The sequence below is a fragment of the Drosophila persimilis genome, unplaced genomic scaffold (genome assembly GCF_003286085.1).
Source record: "Drosophila persimilis strain 14011-0111.01,24,50 unplaced genomic scaffold, DperRS2 tig00000838-arrow-arrow-pilon, whole genome shotgun sequence".
NCBI lineage: Eukaryota > Metazoa > Arthropoda > Insecta > Diptera > Drosophilidae > Drosophila > Drosophila persimilis.
This window is the reverse complement of record NW_020825360.1, coordinates 106,576-129,055: the sequence shown is the minus strand read 5'-3', so window position 1 is coordinate 129,055 and position 22,480 is coordinate 106,576. Positions and strand designations below refer to the sequence as shown.

Here is a 22,480-nt window from a genome sequence, read left to right as displayed (position 1 = left end):
AGCCTCATTTTCAAAAAATTACAATTTCGACGTCGAAATATACCGAAAAGTATATATACCGTAAATAAGTTCGTAGGCCGGCTGTGCCGGCTAGGGTTGTCAAATTTTGATTTTACTTGCATGTTTCATCGATATGCACAGGTCGATATGTCGATATCCTTGTGCGATAAGCGGAACGAAGCGCGTACATACTTTTATTTTGAAAATAGCAATTGACCCGAGGTTCGATTTTGTTTCGAAATTGTTTTCTGTAGCTATGTAACTTTTTAGTGAATTGTGGTGGTAGCTGAAAAAGTTGGATGAATCAAATTCATCTTGAATCAAAATAAAATCTTATTATGAGAAGATATTTCAACGAAATTATGCAGTGTGATCGATATATATGCATGAATAGGTTAAAACGATTTCTATCCAAGAAAAAGTCTTTACTAGTTACATTTTAATGCAGCTTTGAAAACAAATCTCTGACATTATCAAAAGAAAAAGGGTATATAAATGACCCATAGCAGATAGCTGATGACCAGCAACGTAACATACACACTTACGTTTCATGCTGTACTTTGACTTTATTTGTTTAAGCCTTGATTTAAAAAAATCCACTAAAAGCAAGGACTAAAAACTAGACAATCTTGTACACAAATTTTTCATCAATGGCTTACACATATGTGGGCAGAACTAAAGGTTTTAGCCAACATTATTCAGCGGAATATCAAAATTGAGCAATAGGAACGTTTTCTTATGTTCTCGTACATTTGCTAAAACCTTTTTTTAGACAGGATCCTATAAAAATAAGTATTTAAAATAAACCAGTCATGTAGAAAATAGGTTCGTTAATTGAATAAAATTATGTGGACAGGGCTGTGGGTTCTATCTAGCTAGTAATATTGGATGGAAGATCAAAAACGAGGAATATGACACATTTTCGGTATTTTTTAGGGGGAGACCGTATATTTGTCGCATTCCATACTCACTTACGTTTTCTTACGTTTATGTTGCTGGCAACATTTAATTTGTATGGGCCAGACTCATGTGCCGTGAAATCGAGCAGCATTGTTCCACAACATTGCGCGGATTGAGCAACATTATGCATACCCTGGGGAAAAGGATATGATAGAGTTGAGAAAATGTTTGTCATCCCACGCTCCGTAGGTTACAAGATACTAATCATTTGCATGAAAATGTCTAAAATATATCATTTTGTGAAAATGTACGTCTTTAAAACAGCTAGGAAAACAGGATCTTCAAATAAAATTAACAAAATAGGGTATACAAAGGCCTACACGCAACATAGTGACCATTTTTTTGTTGAACTTTTTCGTTTAAACCTTTTTTTACAATAAATACAATAAAAGCAAGGATTAAAAACCATCGATATTGGTCGATAGTACCATCGATAGTCGTAATACAAATGAGTGTTTTTAAAAGTGTAAAAAGACGGTTGATTCGATGCTAAAAGCATTAATTTAATTCTTAATATATATTTAAATTTTTGTATTTCTTGGATTCTGTTGTATGAAGAAGCGCGGATCTAATATCGTGGCCATCATAATTACAGTCCGTTGCTCATATGTAGATAGGCGTTTTTTGATCGACTCCAATAAAGCATTTTTCATATTTTCGACTTGACGATAAAGTCCATATGCCAATGGTATTATCAATGAAATTGTCACATATTTCCCAACTTTCTTAAAAAATTACAATATTTTTTCTAAATCTTTCAAAACAATTATTTCCTCGGCAGTAAATGGTAGCGGTGCATTTATGGTGGATAATAACACACTAGCAATGGATTCATGAGTTGCTAATATTCTCTGTATCATAATGAGAAAGCTGTTCCATCTTTTTGGGGTTTCCTGCAAAATGGTCATGCAAGTTTGAAGTGTTTCCACTGGTCTTAAACTCCTTGTTGCAATTTAGGAACTTGGCGAATTTCCTGTCATTAGACCCTTGGAAATACTTCCATACAACCCAAAATTTTATTTTTCTTAAATTAGTCAAAAATGTCGTAAAAATACTTTCTAATTGCTTGCGAAGTGTATTACCTTTTTGAAAGAAGCGATCCATTTCTTTCTTTTGAATAAATGCGCACAAATTTCTTTGCTGATGGGTAAACCATACTATCGACCACTATCGCCTACTATCGAAACATTGAACCATCGATAGTTTAGTAGCGCGATAGTGCCTTACCATCGATAGTGACATCGATAGTTCTCCACCTCTAGTAACAAGTTTGTGGTAAATAGTCGACTGATCGTTTCGTTTTTTGTTTGTGTGTGGATTTTTTTTAAGCTAGTGTTTACGACGCGCATGAATTAGTACGCGATCGTTGTTGTTTATTTGGATTTACTGTTTGTGCGGACGCCGCCACCGTTGTCGTCGTCTCTGCCAGTGCGTAGACGTTGGGCGGGATTTGTGGCAGGTATATCGTCCGAAAAACCAGCTGAAAGATATACCATTTTGTACTAAAAGCATTAAAAACGAAACGTGACTAGTTTATTTAATTGATGCATCAACAGCAGAGGCAGCAACAATGCCTAGTGAAGTTTTAATAGTTTTTTGTTTGTGGGCAGAAGATGACGTCGCCGCTGCGCCGTCGCCGTCGCATTTTGTTGTCTCTGGTGTGCACGCGTGTGTGTGTATGTGTGCGTGAAGAGAGTGAGAGAGTGGGCGAGAGGAAAGGGCCGCCACAGTTGTTGCTGCGGGGAGTAAATGCGTGCAATTAGCATTGAATGTAATTATTATTAACCATTCAAAGAAATGGGGGTGCTATTGTGAAGAAGTGGGAGAAGAGGGCAACAGCCCCGCACAAAAAGTGTAAATGAGTAAATGGAAAAAGGAGCAGCAGCAGCAGCAGCCACAATTGTCGGGTAATTGCTGATATTTCGTAATGCAGCAGAGCAGTGCAGGAACAGTTGTAGCAGCCGCAGCAGCAACATTAATATTACAGTGAAGCTTCGTTAATGTATTGAAGAGAAGTGCAGTAAAGCCACATCAATTATGGCACAGTGAGGATTCGCTAATGCAAAATATGTGTCGGGATATGCCTCGGTTATTTTATCCGTTGAATTTTTTGTGTGTTCCGTTGAGCGACTGATTACTGTAGCTGTAGTAAAGCGCCGTTACATGCGCGTACATAGCCAGACGCGCACGTACTTATACAACTATGTGTCTGTGTGCAATGCAGTCGACCTGCATTGACTTGTCCAAGTTGTAACTTATATAAGGTGAGGAATGGAAAGAGCGTGCTCTGGCAAAAGTCACCTGGAAATAGAGAGAATGAGTCTTATCAAATATGCGGCTCAAAGGCGTCACCTGATATCAATACACCATGGACTTGTCTATGCCTGAGTTTTTTTTTTTTTTTCAAACCCACACATACCAATGCATACGCACTTGTATGTAGTTTACTTCTCTCTCTCTCTCTCTCTCCCTTCCTCTGTTTGTCTTGATCTATTAAATGCAGCGGCAGCCGCTGCGACTACGACGGAGGCTTGGTTTTGGTTTTGGTTTCCACCTGCAGAGCGACGGCGCGTCGCGACATCGCAGCGCTTTCGCTTGCTCTAGTGTGTTAGTGTTTAACTTAGTGTTTGTGTGTGTGCGTGTGTAAGAGAGAATGGGACAGTAACGTTACAGATTTGTTTGCCCATAAACGAAAATCAAAAATCGAATTAAAACATTACTATCGTTACGTTTTCCCCTTCACTTCTCGATTCTCCCTTGCAGCTCTACCCCATTGAAAACAAGTGCAATATTAATTAAGTAATGACCGGTTGAGTGCATGTCCATACATACATATGTACATGCATATATAGAGTACACACAGATGCTGGGAAAAGCCATCCGGACAAATGACAAACGATGTTATAACAGAAAATAGCAAAAGAAACAGCAAAATCGCGCACATCTCCGAGTTTTACTGTACTTGAAATATGGACTGCGCAGCGCAACAGCCGCAGTCGCAGCCACAACAACAAGAAGAAGCACCAGCAGAGGCAGAACAGCACACACATGGACGACGACGACTGCGACAACAACTCACACAGATACAGCCGTCGCAGGCGCATCCACACATGTGGATTCTGTTGAGCATTTTGACAATATTTTGGCCGCAGGTGAGTGAAAGAGTCGAAAGAAAAAAATAGTGTTGAAAAACGTGTTTCTAGCGCGTTCGGGTGGTGCAAAAGTTAAAGTTCGGCTTAAAGTTCAGCCCTATCAATGGGGTTTTCCAAAAATACTCGTATTCAACTTTTACTATAAGTATGCATAATAACTTTTAGCAGTCGTAAGCCATATTTGTTGTTGGTTTTATGTGTGTGTTTTTTTTTTATAAGATGTATTTTAGGAACTCGTCTAACTGGTCGTCGTAGTTGTGCTGGCAGTTCTAGTACTTGAACGAATCACAGCAAATCCCAGCGACAAAAGACAGTCATGGGGAAAGCTTCAGTTTTATGCAACAATTGTGAATAATCATCTTTCGATTTTGAGTGGCCCCCAGCCAATTTATGGAACGGAAATGTCTCTTTCAAGTTTTGCACAAATTCCGATATTTCCGGTTCGAAGTGGAGTTTTAGATCAAAGAAGAGCCAACATTCCACTCCCTCGATCGAAGGGTGTCCAAGCTTCGCTCGATCTTCCCCATCTTCAGGCCTTTAGCCTTTATTCAATTTCTTTTTATTATTATTTCGTTTACAAAACTCGTTTCGTTTCGTTTTGCATTGTTGTCGCATTGTGGGGGGGGGTGGGAACAACAGTAAAATAAAAGCCAACGACAAGAACAAAAAAAATAAGGAGCAAACGCAAGTAAAACTCAAGGTTGGTTCTGATGCGCCCCTTCACCTTTCTGATCCGCCTTTCCTTTCTTGTGATTTTCCTTAACCGATCTCTTAGCCTCTGATCTGATTTGCGCTTCGTTTAATAAGGCCTTTTTTTTTGGTTTTCTGTGTGTGGAAATTCTTGAATAACTTCACGTGCGTCGCCGTCGCCTTGACTTTAACTTTTGGCTTTAATTTTTATCTGAACATTTTCTTGCGATTGCGGATCGTGGGTCATTACGTGCCGGCTTATCGCTTGAGCTTGACGGAAAGCGTCCGAAAAAACAACAAAAAAAACTAACGATGACATCAGCGAAGCGTTAGCCCCGAAAATAAATGTGTGTCCCACAAATACCGCATGCGATCAATACGGGGGGAAGTTCGTTAGGGCTATATTTGTATTTTAAAGGTTTAAATTTTGGAAGGAGATCAAACATACATTGCCGGCAATTAAGTTTCTCTCTCCCAACCCCAACCCCAACCCCAATCCCATCTCCATTACCATCCGCAGAACTGTGTCAAGCGTTGAGGGGAAAACTAACCCAAACATTCCCCTAAAATACCGAACCGAAAAGAAACCCCAAAGTGAAGCGATTCCACACTCTTAAATACTCCACTCGAATCTCTCAGTCTCTGCCAGTCTTTTTTTTTTTTTGATTTGTTTATGATTTGAAGAACAAACAAAAAGGAAAACTTAAAGAACTCTTTAGGACTTCATTAATTGCAATCGGCTCCTCCTCCTCCTTCTCCTACTGCTGCTTTGGCTTCTGTTTGCTCCCTTCTCCTTCTCCTTCTGCTTCTGCTGGTTCTTGTGCTTCTGTTTTTGTGATCTTCTACGTTCTCTCCAATGTTTATGCGATGCCAAAGAAGGAGTGAAGTTGGAGATGGAGAAAAGATATTTACTGCTAATTGGAATGCAGGGCGCAAGTGCACTGCTACCCCATCTTCCCATTCACTTCCTTCTCTCTGTCTCTGTTTCTGTTTCTGTTTCTGTTTTTGGGTGGAGTCTGTCGATCGCATTCGAAATTCCACAAAACTGTACCTTTTCCACGGATAGAGTCGGGTCGGATCAGAACTGTCTGGGGGAAAGCGGGAGAGTAGGAGAAATACAGAATGACAGTCAACTGTCGTCATTCACTTTTTGAAACAGTCGCAACAATTGATAGGTGGAAGGTTTAATGGTGGGATGGTGGTCTCCTGCCTTTCTCCCCCGCCCCCTATGGGGTGATCTTTTAAATATAGACACAGACAACAACAAAAAAACGGGGAGAAATCCCACATTTAGCAGTCAATTATTTTGCGGTGTAAATGGAAAACTCAAACAACGATTCGAGGAGAAATTCGTGGTGGAAAAATAGAATTCGTTTCTTTCCTTTATACAAAAATATCGCACACTCCGCCATGTGATTGATTTATCGAGAATTTTCCTGGAAGTTCCTGAAAACGAGTTATATTAGAAACTGTGACAACATGCATTGGATCTCAAATGTAGTTCTCCTTCTGTATCACCGGTTGGCTCTGATCTTTAGCCTGTCTCTCTCTCTCTATCTCTGCCTCTCTGTAATTCATTAATTGCATATTAATTGCTGACCCAAAACTGGGCCAAGACTAGACTCGACCTGAACTGACTCGCATAAACAACAACAAAACTGTACAAAATCGCACTGAAATCGTAAGATTTGCTTTAATTGCTCCGCTTGTCCACCATTGAAGGCTCCACTCTACCCCTACCCCTACCCCTGCCCCTGCCCCTCTCCGGGGAGGTTGGAGTTGCATTAAACGGCAATTTGTTTATTGAATACAAAAAAAAACAAACATAAATACCATAAGATACACTGCAAAAAACAAGAAGGGGAAGGCCTGTGGCATGAGAGGGAAACTATAAGAGGATATACTATAATATATCAAGACTGGGTTTGTTCGTATATCGATATGGTAATCGATAAATGCCGAAATCTTGCCCGTGCCGATTGGTCTCGGGTTGTGTGATTTTGAATGAATTATCGCTGAGTTAATATCGATTGTTGATGATTTATCGTTTGATGATTGCTCGTGTTAAAAGGTCTTTGCTTGTGTCCGTAATTTATACCGCTAATAAACGTCACACGATACCAATATCGCATCTTCAATAGGGTATATACGCAATCACATATAATTCGCAGCTTTTTTACGCTCGCGTAACTGGTTTTTGTGTGCTTTCGCATATTTGGATTTCTATCTCGCCATCTCTCTCTCTCTCTCTCTCTCTCTCTCTTGTATGTGAGGGGTGGGGCCCCCCTCTCTTCACTGGCTCTATTTTGGCCATATAAATAATTAGCAACGGGACGCAACTGGCACTCGAAAAAACAGCAAAAAAATACTTCCCCAACGTAGGAGAGCCCCCTCCTACAAACTACGAAAAAAAAATACAAAAAAAAAAATAAAACACCAATTTGAACGCACGCATTCCTTCCATTTGCGATTTCGATTTGAGTTGCGTTTATTTGCTATTTATTTATCCGTTTCGGCATACACTTTCATTTCAGCGTAGGGTATTCTGAATATATACTGAATATATGCTGAATATATACTGAATTTAAACCATTTATCATTGATCAGAGTTCCTCTGTGGCACTATCGGGTATCAAAGGGTATTAACAGCTTCGGCCCGATCTGGTTTTCTTTTTCCTTTTTTTTTTCGTGGATTTGTGGCTCGGTTTTGCTTTGATTTTCTGTGACACGATATATTGAATGTATTTATGTATCTTTGGGCTCCGCACTATTTTGCACACTATTACTAACTAAAACTATAACTATAAACTTGTGTACATTTGTGGTTGTTATTTGTTCTGTGGTTTTATTTAGTTTTGTAATTATGGCCACTCACCACACGATGCTGGGGTGCGGGGATCACGTGGTTGTGAGGAAAGTTTTTTGGCACAATTGTGAGGGGGTGTGCGGGGGGAATGTGAATTGGAGGTGTATTCAAGGTCATTCAGAAAGACAGCTGCCACTTGGATCCGCACTTTTGCCGCAACATAAAACTTTCCCAAAAATTGCCCCAAACTCAAAATACAACAAAAAAAAAAAGACGAAAAAAAAACAAAACACAAAAGTGAAAGGCAAAAATCCAAAAAAATATCAACAAAATACTTATAGTTTTAAACGCAAACCAAAACAAAAAAAAAAAATATTTGAAAAAAATGAAGAAAAATTAAAATAGATTAAAAAAAGGAATTAAAAAAGTATTAAAAAAGTAAAAAAAAGTATTAAAAAAGACTTGCATCTAAGTTTTTTTTAATGACATTATTTTTTTTATTTATGATAATTGATTTGATTTATTTGTTTTATATTCTATGGTATTTTTATTGTATATTTCGGGTAATTTTTAGTAGTGTATTGTTTTTTCTCTGGTATATTCCTACGTTATTGTTCTCCTCCTAAGTTGATTCTTGATAAAAGTTCTTCCTCTCCAAGTCTCTCCAAAAAAATCCCCCAAAATATTGGCAATTTTGTAACAATTATTGCCCCGAAATTTCGTAGCGTAACGCCACAGGCCTCCGCAGAAAGGAACGGACTTTACTTTGAATAGTTTTGAAAATTAGAGCTCCCTTTTTTTTATTTGTACAGAGAGTGCGAGTTTTGAATGGAACGTAAATGCCATGTGAGCGATATTATATCCATTAAATGCCTTGGCATTCGTATAATAAACAAACATTTAATAGTATAAGCATCGAATTACCATTCCAAGCGTCTATCGTTACTCATCGGAAAACACACAAAGTCCACACGATAACGATTGCATTTCGGTGACGCCTTCAGATCATTCATTATTATTATTATTTCTGCTATTATTATTGCTGTGCTCTCACATTTGGGCGGGCACTAAACAATTAGGTGTCGATGTGTGTGTGTGTGTGTGTGGGCGTGTGGGCGTGTGGGCGTGGAGTGGGCGGGAGAGTTAATTGTTTGCCTTAATTTGAGTAAAAAACCAATTTAACTTCCGTTTCCCACATGCAATCATCATGTTGCATGTGACATGCAACAGCAACAATAGTAAAGAAAAAAGAAACAAAAAGCAAATTGAGAAATCATATTCAAATTGCATTCACTTCCATATTCGTTGAAAAACAGGCCTCAACGAAAAGGCAATTTCAATTGCCATTTTCCGGCCTAGGCACCGAGGAAATTCCATTGAAAACTTTTTCGGAGTCTATCTTATTGCTCCAAGATCCCGCCAATCTGATAACCGAAAGTCCGATGACGTCAGACTCGGAATCGGACTCGGACTCGGACGTGTCATGGCTTAATATTCGAACAACGATCTTTGGAACGTGATTAGCGTCATTATCCGATCATCGGATCACCCGTACGTACATACGTATATCTCCCATCAGATGATTCGGGGGCAGCAGCCGCAGTAAATTATCAAGTTTCGCGATAATCCCGAAAATCACAAAACAACAAAGAAATGGAATATATGTATGTACTCTTTTTTAATTTTTTTTATTTGCTAATTTGTGACTTTGATTAATTATTTTTGTGCAATGATCGGATATCCCCAAGTCCATCTGCAGGCAAAAGATAGATCCAGGAGAATCGAGAGCAGAAATAAAGATTGATATAGTATAGACAGATCTGCTGATGCTGCCTCCCCAAGGCTATTGGGGCATATATAGTATAGCCATTGAACGTATCCTCATATACCACCATGCATATACATAGATGGTCATTCCAAAGGCCACACAGAATGAACGATAACTGGATGTCGAGGCTAGACCTCCAACAAATTCCACCACGGATCACGGACCACGGACCTCGGACGGTTGTGTGCTGCATATACTCGTGTAATGTAATTTATTACTGCCTGGCACGAGATGCAATCGCCCCGTTTGCCCATGAGTCACCCACCTACTGATACTCTGGCAGCCAGTCAAAAGAGGGGAATCCACGGGGTGCTGTCATCGTTATCTCTAGCGATTAATGTGGAGGAACGATGGCAGCGATTGCGGCGATTGCAGCGGGCGATGTAGGTCACTTATGAAGGTGGAACACGATTGAGCACACAAAAAAAAAAAGACTAGGGCGCATTAATACTGCCTCAGATATAAAAGAAAATCTATCGTTTTGATGAAAAATCGATAGACCGAGTCATTGAACTATTATATATCGATGTTTGCTTTATGATTTATCTATCGATTTATTAATTATCGATTATGTATCTATGATTTAGATTTTTTTTAGTGATTTATCGATTTGTTGATGATTTATCGGATACGAATATATGATAAATCGATTGTAGATTGACGCTTTATCAATATATCGATGATTAATCTTTCATATAATGATTATATCGATATATCGGTCTTGGGGATGACCCACCAACCTAAAATACCTCAATCTCTGGTCACACTTTCGTTTTGCTCCTTTGCAGTATTCGAGTGGAGCCGATCTGGTGATCAATGTCCCCAATGCGAGCAGCAATGACAATGCCTTCTACAGGATCGACTACAGTCCGCCGTTTGGCTATCCGGAACCGAACACCACGATACCGGCCAGCGAGATTGGCAAGGACATCAAGTTCTCCCGCGCCCTGCCCGGCACCGAGTACAACTTCTGGCTGTACTACACAAACTCCACGCACCAGGAGCTGCTCACCTGGACGGTGAACATAACAACAGGTGAGGATAATCGGAGTTTACGGTTTTTGGGAGAACTTTTCTCACCCATCCACCATTCGATTCCATTTGAATAGCTCCCGATCCGCCAGCGAGTCTGAGTGTACAGTTGCGCTCCAGCAAGAGCGCATTCATCACATGGAAGCCCCCAAAGACGGGCAATTATTCGGGCTTTCGGATCAAGGTGCTGGGTCTCACCGATCTGCCCTTCAATCGGAGCTATGCGCTGGACGACAGAGAGACGCTCCAGTTGTCGGTCAAGGAGCTGACACCGGGCGGCAGCTACCAAGTGCAGGCCTATACCATCTACCAGGGCAAAGAGTCTGTGGCCTACACGAGTCGCAACTTCACCACAAGTAAGTCGCGGACGGGCGGCACCCGCAGTCCCGGCAGCAAGTGTAACTTTTAATCACCCGTAACCACAACCGTAACCACAACCGTAACCACAACCGTAACCACAACCGTAACCGTAACCACAAACGTTCTGTTATTCTACGGAATATAATCCGGTGAACTGTAATAATTAATATGTGTAATCTTAATACCTATCTTATACCTATGCAATCTGGCAGTCTGGCAGTCTGGCTATCCGGTGATGGATGATCCTGAATACTCATCTGACTAACACCATAATTATCTCTCTCTTTCTCTCACTGTGCCTACTCTCTGAAACCCCCACAAAATGTCTCGCAATCCTGTGTTCTTGTCATGTTGCCTTTTTGTCACTTTAATGCACTCCCAGGGAGTATCTCTGGATAGAGATTGGAGCATCTATTGGAGCAGGTAACCCTCCCATAGACCACACACCACACGTTTCTTTAGTTAGTTGTGTTTTTGTTCGGTTTGTTGCTAATAAATGGCTGATACACAGATCCCTTACTCACTTAATGCTCTCGTGCAGTGGCGCCATAATTCAATTGGGAATGTGGGGAATGCCCGTGAATTTAGGGGCCACTGTGATGCGGGCGTGATGCGTCTTTATTTGTGTTTTTTGTTTTGTGTTTTGTGTTTTTTGTCCCATCAATAGCTCGCTTACTAAACTTCTTGTAACCTTTGTCCCCTGCACTGCTTTACACCTTTTACGCCTGACCTAACCAGGCTTATACCTCAGTTCCATTAGCAGCGAGTTCGCATTTGCATTCGGCGATGATATTTCCCATTTTTGAACGCAATCGATTGTTTATCGATAGATTATGTATTGAGGATTATTTATTGATTCTTTATCGATGATCTATTGCAGATTTATCGATTATGAATTGATGATTTCTTAATTATATGTTTGTTCTAACATATTTTTTACTTATCGCTTAAACGTTAATCGTTAGCCGATAATATGTAAGTACATTGATTTGTAGATTTGATTGATTCTTAATCGATTATCTAGTATTTATGATTTTTCGATTATTTACTGACGATATATCGATTATATACTGATGATTTATCGATTGTGTATTTATAGCTCATGTACTTATGATTTTTCGATTATTTACTGACGATTTATCGATTATATATTGATGATTTATCGATTGTGTATTCATAGTTCATGTATTTATGATTTTTCGATTATTTACTGATGATTTATCGATTAAATATCGATGATTTGTCGTTTTATTGTTGAGTGATCGTTTATGTATTGATAACTTATCGATGGATAATTGCTCGCGTGTTTGCATCCATTCGCTTATGGGAAATTTCTGCGCCGAACGAGCTGCAATTGGAACAATAGCTAAACCCGTAGATAGTAGATAGTTTTGTAGAAACGTGAAATAAAATATCATCTATCTCATGCACATCATATCTCTCCCTTCAACCTCTCTCCTGTGTGTCCGTCCATTCCATTTCCGTCTACCTGCGCCACATCGAACACAGAGCCCAATACGCCGGGGAAGTTCATTGTGTGGTTCCGGAACGAGACGACGCTCCTGGTGCTATGGCAGCCGCCGTTTCCGGCCGGCATCTACACTCACTACAAGGTCTCGATCACGCCGGACGATGCCATCGAGAGTGTGCTCTATGTGGAGCGCGAGGGCGAGCCGCCGGGTCCGGCGCAGGCGGCATTCAAGGGCCTCGTCCCAGGGCGGGATTATAATATATCCGTGCAGACGGTGTCCGAGGATGACACCTCATCTGTGCCGACCACAGCACGCTACCTCACGGTGCCGGAGCGCGTATTGAATGTGACCTTTGACGAGGCCCACACCACGTCCAGCTCGTTCCGGGTGCGATGGGAACCGCCGCGCACCTACAGCGAATTCGATGGCTACCAGGTGATGTTGTCGACATCGCGGCGAATCTTCAATGTGCCTCGCACGGACGCCGCCAGCGTCACCTTCGACTACCCCGATATCCTGGAGCCGGGACGCACCTACGATGTGGTGGTGAAGACCATTGCCGACAATGTCAACTCGTGGCCGGCCACTGCGGTGGTGACGCTGCGTCCACGACCCGTACGCTTCTTGGGCGGTTTCCTGGACGATCGCAGCAACGCGCTGCACGTCTCTTGGGAACCGGCGGAGACGGGCAAACAGGACGGGTATCGCATCAGGTGAGAATACAATAGATATTTATAGCCAAGCTTCGATGAATGATGCATCTCCTTTTCGTTTTCGTTTTCGTTTTCCTTTTCCTTTTCGGTTCTCTTGCAGATACCATGAGCAAACGAACGACAGTGAGGTGGCTGTGGCATCGCTCCATTCTGCTCCATCAGCTCTGGACACGGTGATAGACACCGCGCTCACAGAGTACACGCTGGACTCTCTGCAGGCGGGTAGGCGCTATCTGGTCGGGGTGCAGGCCCTCTCGAATGGCGTCGCCTCGAATGTCACGTACATCACTCGCTACACTCGGCCGGCAGCGCCCATCATCCAGGAGCTGCGCAGCATACCCTTGGGCCTGAATATCAGCTGGAAGAGCGATGTGAATTCACAGCAGGATCGCTACGAGGTGCACTACCAGCGGAATGGCACGCGCGAGGAGCGCACCATAGCCACCAATGAGACGGGGCTGACGATCAACTATCTGCACGCGGGCTCCGGCTATGAGATCAAGGTGTATGCCATCAGTCATGGCATACGCAGTGAACCGCACTCCTACTTCCAAGCTGTCTGTGAGTGCATCCTCCTCTTTTCTCCGCTCTACGCCCTCCGCCAGAATCGCTAATCTGTGTCGTTCTCTTCCGCTGTAGTTCCCAAACCGCCTCTGAATCTCACACTTCAGACGGTGCACACAAATCTGGTGGTGCTCCATTGGCAGCCGCCGGAGGGCAGCGATTTCAGCGAGTATGTGGTGCGCTATCGCACGGCTGCATCGCCATGGCAGCGGCTGGCCAATGTCCATGAGAGTCATGCCCGCATCGAGGACATGCACTACGGGGAGCGGTATCTCATCCAAGTGAACACCATCAGCTTTGGCGTGGAGAGTCCCAGTCCATTGGAGCTGAACGTCACCATGCCGCCCCATCCAGTGTCGAATGTGGTGCCGCTGGTCGACTCGCGCAATCTCACCCTCGAATGGCCCCGTCCCGATGGACACATCGACTACTATACTCTCAAGTGGTGGCCCACCGATGAGGGGGATCACGTCGAATACAAGAATGTCACACAGCAGGAGGATTGTACGTTGATGCGCGCAAGAGGGGCCTTGCCTTCTCTTTAGTGAAAAATCTCTATACTATAATTCGTTATTTCATCTTCCAGTGACATCGCCCAGCGTGCGGATACCCATTGAGGATTTGTCGCCCGGCAGACAGTACAAATTCGAGGTGCAAGCCAGCTCCAATGGCATACGATCGGGTGTCACGCACCTCTCTACGCGCACCATGCCTCTGATCCAGTCGGATGTGTTCATTTCGAATGCCCGAGCAGGCGGCACCGAGCAGGCCGAAAGCGATGCCAATGGCAATGGCGAGGAGGAGACCATCACATTGAGCTACACCCCGACACCGGTGTCGAGCACACGTTTCGACATCTATCGCTTCTCGATGGGCGATCCCCAGATCAAGGACAAGGAGAAGATGGCCAACGATACGGAGCGCAAGCTGACATTCTCGGGTCTATCGCCGGGTCGTCTGTACAATGTGACCGTGTGGACGGTGAGCGGTGGCGTGGCCAGTCTGCCCATCCAGCGGCTGTACAGGCTCCATCCGTTACCGATCAGCGGCCTGGAGGCTACACAGGTGGCAGCCCGTGAGATCAGCCTGCGCTGGACGGCCCCCGCGGGGGAGTTCACCGACTTTGAGCTGCAGTATCTTAGCGCCGACGAGGAGGCACCGCAGCTGCTGCAGAATGTCACGAGGCTGACACAGATAACGCTCCATGGACTACGACCGTACCACAACTATACCTTTACGGTGGTTGTGCGCTCCGGGAGCAGCGGCCCCAGCACTAGCAGCAGCAGCACGGGCCGAGAGGATGGGCAGTCGCCGCCCACCTTGATGCGCAGCAGTGCCCCGATCTCGGCCAGCTATCAGACACTGGCCGCGCCACCCGGCCGTGTCGACTACTTCCAGCCCAGCGATGTGCAGCCCGCGGAGGTGAGTTTCGTGTGGCTGCTGGAGCCCCGTGAACAGCACGGGCCCATCGATTATTTCCGCATCAGCTGCCAGAATATCGACGATGCGTCGGATATTGTGGCCAGCCAGGAGTTCCCGGCAAACGCCACCCATGGGCGGATCGATAGCCTGGTGCCCGGCAACAAGTACATCTTTCGCATTCAAGCGAAATCCGCCTTGGGCTTCGGCGCCGAGCGAGAGCATGTCCAGCTGATGCCCATTCTGGCGCCGCCCGTTCCCGAGCCGAGTGTTACGCCCCTGGAGGTGGGGCGGACGAGCAGCACCATTGAGATCAGCTACCGGCAGAGCTACTTCTCCAATGCCCATGGGCTGGTGCGCTTCTACACGATCATTGTGGCGGAGGATGTGGGCAAGAATGCCTCTGGCTTGGAGATGCCCAGCTGGCAGGACGTGCAGTCGTATACGGTGTGGTTGCCCTATCAGGCCATCGAGCCCTACAATCCCTTTGCCGCCGCCCCTGGGGTGGCCTCGGCGAACGCGCGTGTCGTCAGGAGGAGCATGAGCCCCATGGGTGGCTCCCTCTTGGAGCACTTTACGATCGGATCGGCCAACTGCGATAAACATCAGACGGGATATTGCAATGGCCCGCTGCGAGCGGGCACCACGTACCGGATCAAGGTGCGTGCCTTCACCGATGACGACAAGTTCACGGACACCGCATACAGTGTGCCCATCACAACGGAGCGCAACGACACCCTCATTGTTGTGGTCACGATGCTATCGCTGGCTCTGATTGCCGCCATTCTGCTGGTGGCCTACTGCCAGCGGCGCTGTCATCTTATTCGTCGCGCCTCCAAGCTGTCGCGGATGCAGGACGAGCTAGCCGCCTTGCCCGAGGGCTATGTGACGCCCAATCGGCCCATTCATGTGAAGGACTTTGGGGAGCATTACCGACTGATGTCCGCCGACTCGGACTTTCGCTTCAGCGAGGAGTTTGAGGAGCTGAAGCATGTGGGACGCGATCAGGCCTGCAGTTTCGCCAATCTGCCGTGCAATCGGCCAAAGAATCGTTTCACCAACATCCTGCCCTACGACCATTCGCGCTTCAAGCTGCAGCCGGTGGACGATGACGATGGCTCGGACTATATCAACGCCAACTACATGCCCGGCCATAACTCGCCGCGGGAGTTCATCGTCACCCAGGGACCGCTGCATTCGACGCGCGAGGAGTTCTGGCGCATGTGCTGGGAGAGCAACTCGCGGGCCATTGTCATGCTGACACGCTGCTTCGAGAAGGGACGCGAGAAGTGCGACCAGTATTGGCCTGTCGATCGTGTGGCCATGTTCTATGGCGACATTAAGGTCCAACTGATCATCGATACGCATTTCCGGGACTGGAGCATCTCCGAGTTCATGGTCTCCAGGGTGAGTTCCCACTAACAGCGATTCAACGTTCAAATGTTCTCTGACGCTTCTCCTCCGCTCCTCCTCTTTGCAGAACTGCGAATCGCGGATCATGAGGCACTTCCACTTCACCACTTGGCCGGACTTTGGGGTGCCGGAGCCGCCGCAGTCGCTGGTGCGTTTCGTGCGCGCCTTTCGCGACGCCATCGGCACCGATATGCGTCCCATTATTGTCCACTGCAGCGCAGGCGTCGGAAGATCGGGCACTTTCATTGCCCTCGATCGGATACTGCAGCACATCCACAAGTCCGACTATGTGGATATTTTTGGCATTGTGTTTGCCATGCGCAAGGGTGAGGGAGAGCTTCTAAAGGCTTCTTAGACGAAGAAGAAGTAGTCGAATTTGAATCCAATGTAACTCTTTTTGGGTTCTTCTTTTTGTTGTTGTTGCAGAGCGCGTTTTTATGGTGCAGACGGAGCAGCAGTATGTGTGCATCCATGTGTGCCTGCTGGCGGTGCTCGAGGGGAAGGAGCATCTGCTGGCTGATTCTTTGGAGCTGCATGCCAATGACGGCTACGAGGGTGAGTCCACTTTGACTGTTGCGCGAAGAGTGTTGTGGTGTACCACCCGTATGCATCCGTATGTGGGAGCTGTATTTCATTTTCTCTTTTTATTGTTGCCTTTCTGATCCTTTCTCCTGAGTTACGGCTACTATCCCCCCCTACACTTCTTGCTCCTTACACTTTTCCCGTTCCCATCTTTGCTCTTTCTTCCTAATCTTGTTTTGGAGGCATTTTGATGATTATTTTTGATGGTTTAACCCAGAAAGTCCCGCCCTAAAACAAAAGCTCTGTATATAGCAAATATTGTTTTGCCCCGCCCACTACCCCACCCCTCCCACACACACAGACATACACACAGACAAACTATTAAAGTTCTGGAATTGGGCTTTTCGTTTTTTTTTTTTTTTGTTTTTTGGTGGTTTTTTGATGGAAATATTTTGATTTTTCAAAACAAAAAAAATTGTAACTAACAAAATAATATTTTTCAATCATTTATTTTCTTCTTTCTCTTCACCAACACACACACACACACAACACACACACACATGTCTAACCCCCTCTACACACACAAACACACACACACACATGCATAAATCCACTTTTACATAAAAAAAAACTGCTTCTCCTGCAATCGAAAAACGCAAAAAAAAGTGACTAAAATTTACTTAGAGCGCCCGAATCAGCAACTGCAGCAGCAGCAGCAGCAACAGCAAATGAAACCCAAAATGGGAACCCTCGGAGCAGCCATGGGAGCCAAGACCTTGAGAGCATCACTGGCACTGGCCGAGGAGTTGGACCAGGAGCTGATGGGAAAGCAGGAGGAGGAGCACGCGATGACAGGTGTAGCCCTATCGGACATAATCATTAAACCGAATGAAGAAGCTGATCAGGAGGAAGCTGAGGAAGACGACGACGAGGACGATGATGACGATGATGATCAGCAGCCATTGAACAATGAGACGACAGCCACATTGTCGACAGCCAGCAGTAGCAGTATTAGTGAGGATCAGGTGGATCATCAGGAACAGCAGCAGCAGCACAAACAGCGTGACCAGGGAAGGATTTGCCACAAGTCCGATGCAGAGACCGACGAAGATGATGACGACGATGACGATGACGAAGACGGGGACAAGGAAGATGGAGTTGGGGCCAAGCGTCGCGAGGCTGATGAGGATGGATGGTGGTAGTGATAAGAGAAAGGTCCGCTTTTAGGTTTGTACCCCACACCCACCCACACACACACGCACACACAACACTATCCTACACTATCCACCCACGAACACACACAACAAAGCAAGCAGAACCACACGACCAAAGACCCAAGACCCAAGAGCAAGCAAGAGCAACAATTGCCTGCTGTTGCTGCTAAAAACAAAACAACAAAATATAGATTTCGATTAGGACTTACGCTTTTCTTACGCAATAACGCATTCAACTTTTGGCCAAAGACTAAACAAAATAAACCAACGCAACGCCAAAACACAACACAAAATTCTAACAAACGCCAGTCCACACGAGAATTGTATATAACACACGCACACCTGCACACACGCACACCTGCACACACGCACACAGATACACGCACAAAGAAGTATATTATTTATGCACCAGCAACTTCCGGTTAATGTCCCACTCTGCCTATGTGTATTGTTGGAATGAATGTCTCTCTTAGCATTGTGTTTTGATCTTTCAACTGAAAATGAACATTGAAGTGAGTTTATAACATATTGCCCTTGGAAACTCTTACAGATGACGAAGGAATCGCCGAGACGGGCATCTAACGAATTAGAATCAATGGATGGGACACACACACACACACACACACACACACACATCGATATATTATATACACTACTAGTAGTAGCTATTAGATATTAGCATTTTTTTTTTACATATCTACTTGTACGTAAAATCTGCCTGTGATGTGCTGGATGTGATTTGTCTACAGCGGCATACGGAGTTGCTGGAGGAGAAGTCAGAGATGTCTGTCTGCCATCGTGCTCGCCGCTCAATGACGCCAAAACTAGATAAAAACCACAAGAGCGTAACCTTAAGCTTCAGGTGTAACTATTATCCCTTATCCCCTATAGTCCCCCCCCCCGTCCTCCCGTCCCCTAGTTTGTCCTCTGTTCCTCAGAATTGTGTATAGATTTGTAAATTAGCTCTGTCCTCCCTTCTGATCAGCATCGATTTATGTTGTGCGACTACTATTCTTATTTGTATTATTTGTATTGTCCCCAAGCCCCCGAACCATGATCAATTGTGTTTAATGTTTATTATTATTATGCAGCTTAGATACGTTTTATCGTTAGACTTTAGTCAGCATTTAGTCAGAAAAATGTTTAGCTCTAGCAAAAGTTTCCGGTCTGCTTGTGTCCTGGCCAAATGGTGGGTATCCATATTCCCTATATGGGATCGCTCAGATCTGTTTTGGCCAACAGAAAGCAGGCAGCAGGAACAGCAATAGCTAGCTTTTTAGCATTTATTTTAACTTTACATTTATTTAATTATTGTATTGTATTTTTTTTGTCGAATGTGCAAACGCACCTCCCCACCCCCCCACGCAGAAAATCAATAAATTTATATATTGAGAACATAAACGATTGGTGGAAAATTTCTTGTATTATAATATGCAGAAGCATTATAAAGATTACAAGCTCTAGAGAATTTATATTGATTTAAAGCAATATTTAATTGTATTTGCAAATTATACACAATATTCACATACAGTCTTATTGGAGCAGAGCGTACACATTATAGCTGTTTATATAACCGAATTCTGAGGAAAAGAATGCAATAGTTATTCGAATTTTGTAATTTTATTCAATCGATTTAGGGGAAATTCTACACGAAATTTACATGTATGCTACATGCATTCGACATTTTGTGGACATTAAAAAAACCACTGCCTACTTTTGTGGGCAGCACAGCATTTGAATGCTTCCATATTTGGCCATTGGGCTGGCGGCGCCACTGATTTGAATATCAAAACCGAAATCGTATATTGATTGGAATCCAATTGAACGGATGGTTTGGTTTGAGTGGTTTTGGTGGGATTTGGTGAGTTCCCAGCCGCTAACGCGACCGCTGCCGCAGCCAGGGAACGTTCTAGGTAAAATGATGTGGTGCAGAGAGGAGATGGCCGGGCATTTCAACCATCTTAATGGGCTGGACAAGCCAAATACAGCGAAAATCAGCTAAGCAATTATAAGGCTTCTAAATGTTACCACAAACAGACTGACCAGACAGTTGGCTGTTGCAGTGGCCGCTGGTGCTGCTGTTTCTGTTGCTCTTGTTCCGACTGCAACAAGTTCCAAGAAGAACAAGAAAATTACAATGATAATGATGCTTCGAACGATGATGATGATGATGAATGTCAGCGAACTCAGTGCCGAGCAGTCGTCGGCATTCGTTTAAACAAATAAAGCCAGAGACTAATTGCATTTGCACTTGTTGTGCGATATTTCTTTGCTAGAAATTATATGGCCACAATGGATGCGATGCAAGGCGATGCACTGCGATGCGATACGATGTGATGGGATGCTTGTTGATGGCTGAGCATGAGGATGAGAGGCTATAGCTGTAGCTGTGGCCGAGGATGTTGTGTATGGATATACTTAGTAGATGGTTTCTGCGCACAGTTTAAGACACGTCATTTGTCATTTATCTTTTGTGGCCTTTTAACGTTTGGCTTAATTGACTTCTTCTGTTCTTCAGCTGAACCAGCAGCAGCAGCAGCAGCTGAAAAGAGCTACAAAAAAAAAGAGCAGACGGAGTCAGACACACACATCGCGATGAGGAGAGGAGTAGGAATGCCAAAGACCAAGACCAAGAGCAAGAGCAGGCCGTCATCTGGTCGTCATTTGCTCGCTCAAACTTCCCATAGACATGGCCAATGCCTTGTCTTATGGTCAATACCAATTGACCATAGTGCGGAACATTTAGCTTCATTACGTCAGGCCATGTTCGTGGCTGCACTGCAGAACCGTTTTAATTAGATGTAACCATAATAAATCACACAAACAAAACCAAAACCAAAATCCAATTCAAGTTATCACTGCTCCACCGCTGGAAAGCCGCTCGGAAAAGGCATCAAATGTCAAGATCAAAAAGAACAGAACGGAATCCATCCATATGCCATATTGTGCTCTATGTATCTATGAATCTTTCTTTTTGCCTAGGTAATCATATTTCGGTTCCCATAAAAGTGCAACACCATTCGGGCCCGTACTCGTAAGTTGTACGACTCTCTCTGATGTGCCGTTGACATGCAAGCTGGCAGTTTTGACTGTTCCGCAAGAACATCACTCAGATTAGGCCGTAAAGTTGGGGGTTCCAGTGCCTCCTTTGATTGGAGTGGAGGCCACCCTCAATGGCTAATGTTTTTTGATGTTTCTGATTCGTTTTGATGCTTTGTATTCAATCCAATGGATTATTGGCTGTCAGGGAGCCAGTCAGCCTGCCAGGCTTCCTCTCGATCCATTAGTGATGTTCTTGAGCCAAGTTTAACCCACATTGTGGCCATTAAAAAGCTATTCCCGATGGCCATTTGACAACGCCCAGTGCGAAATGCAAAATAGGCAAAAGAGGTATGGGCTGGGATGGATAGGATAGGATAGGATAGGATAGAATAGATGGGATGGAGGCAAATTGCAATGGCAATTGCCACGCTTCATTCCTTTGTACTGTGCACCCACTGCTTCTGCTCGATGCAACATCACAGATAAGTGCATACTGTGCATGTGGCATGCCATGCAGCATGCAGCAACTAGAGGCAGCTCCAAAACCCTACAACTTGGTCTTGAACTTGCGAATTTGCTAGAGAAACAACAGCAAGCCCGGCTCCGAACCCGAACTCGAACCAAGAGGAGGCAGCCCCAGCCCCCAGCCCCCAGCCCCCACCAGCAGCAGCAGCAGCAGCAGCAGCAGAAGCAGCAGTAGTGCTGCAACAATGCCAGCAGCAATCAGCGGCAAGTGAATGAGCTTAAATTGTCCATGGCTAGAGGGAGGCAAAGCGGTTGGTTGCTCTTGCTCTTGGTCTTGGTCTTGCTCTTCGGTCGGTTTTGGTGGTGGCCATGATGATGGCTGATCGCTGACTGGCTGACTGGCTGACTGCTTGCCTGCCTGCCTGCCTGCCTGCCTGCGTCGCCTGGCAGCTTGCCCCGTCTGCACCGCCTGCCTCGTTGCATGTTGTTGCCTCAACGCCCTCAGTACGTTATTATGCGGCTCTTGTGTTTTGCTGTTGCAGTTGTCTGGTCGTCTGTGGAGCATCAAGGCACTGGGGCAGCGAGGCAGCCACACACACACACACACACAGGCATACACGCACTGCCACCACACAGGCACAGACACAGACACAGATATACTCGTAGAAGAGCAACCGCAGTTACTTTTGGCTCTGGCTGCATAGACAAGCCTCAATTAAGTTGCAATTGCAGTTGTTTTTGTTGCTGCTGCTGCCAAAGCGTTGGCGGCGTCGGAATTTCACTATGCGCTGCCCACGCGCTGCTCGGCTGCCTGTTCTGCTGATAAAG

General features: G+C 44.8%; 1 protein-coding gene across 4 annotated transcripts; it reads left to right on the top strand.

The window, feature by feature from the left end:
- The first annotated feature begins 2,324 nt into the window (after nt 1-2,324).
- On the top strand, nt 2,325-19,452 carry LOC6599101 (tyrosine-protein phosphatase 10D). 4 transcript variants are annotated; one of them, XM_026993475.1, is made up of 12 exons: nt 2,325-2,419; nt 3,724-4,112; nt 10,225-10,471; nt 10,546-10,824; nt 12,338-13,013; nt 13,114-13,574; nt 13,653-14,081; nt 14,164-16,403; nt 16,477-16,735; nt 16,836-16,964; nt 17,598-18,146; nt 18,696-19,452. In XM_026993475.1, exons 2-11 carry the CDS (start codon nt 3,930-3,932, stop codon nt 18,131-18,133), a joined length of 5,439 nt encoding a protein of 1,812 aa, XP_026849276.1. In that variant the 5' UTR covers nt 2,325-2,419; nt 3,724-3,929; the 3' UTR covers nt 18,134-18,146; nt 18,696-19,452. The 4 variants fall into 4 exon arrangements, with proteins under 4 accessions (XP_026849276.1, XP_026849277.1, XP_026849275.1 ...); XM_026993476.1 differs by having other exon boundaries at nt 17,616-18,158; nt 18,696-19,451; XM_026993474.1 differs by having other exon boundaries at nt 17,598-18,158; nt 18,696-19,451.
- The last annotated feature ends 3,028 nt before the right edge of the window (nt 19,453-22,480 follow it).

Excerpts from the sequence above, each read along its gene's own strand:
- LOC6599101 (XM_026993475.1), top strand. The coding sequence starts at position 3,930 with ATGGACTGCGCAGCGCAACAGCCGCAGTCGCAGCCACAACAACAAGAA. Across the intron at positions 10,472-10,545 it reads GACGGTGAACATAACAACAG|CTCCCGATCCGCCAGCGAGT; the intron begins GTGAGGATAATC and ends CCATTTGAATAG. Across the intron at positions 16,965-17,597 it reads TGCCAATGACGGCTACGAGG|TGACTAAAATTTACTTAGAG; the intron begins GTGAGTCCACTT and ends CGCAAAAAAAAG.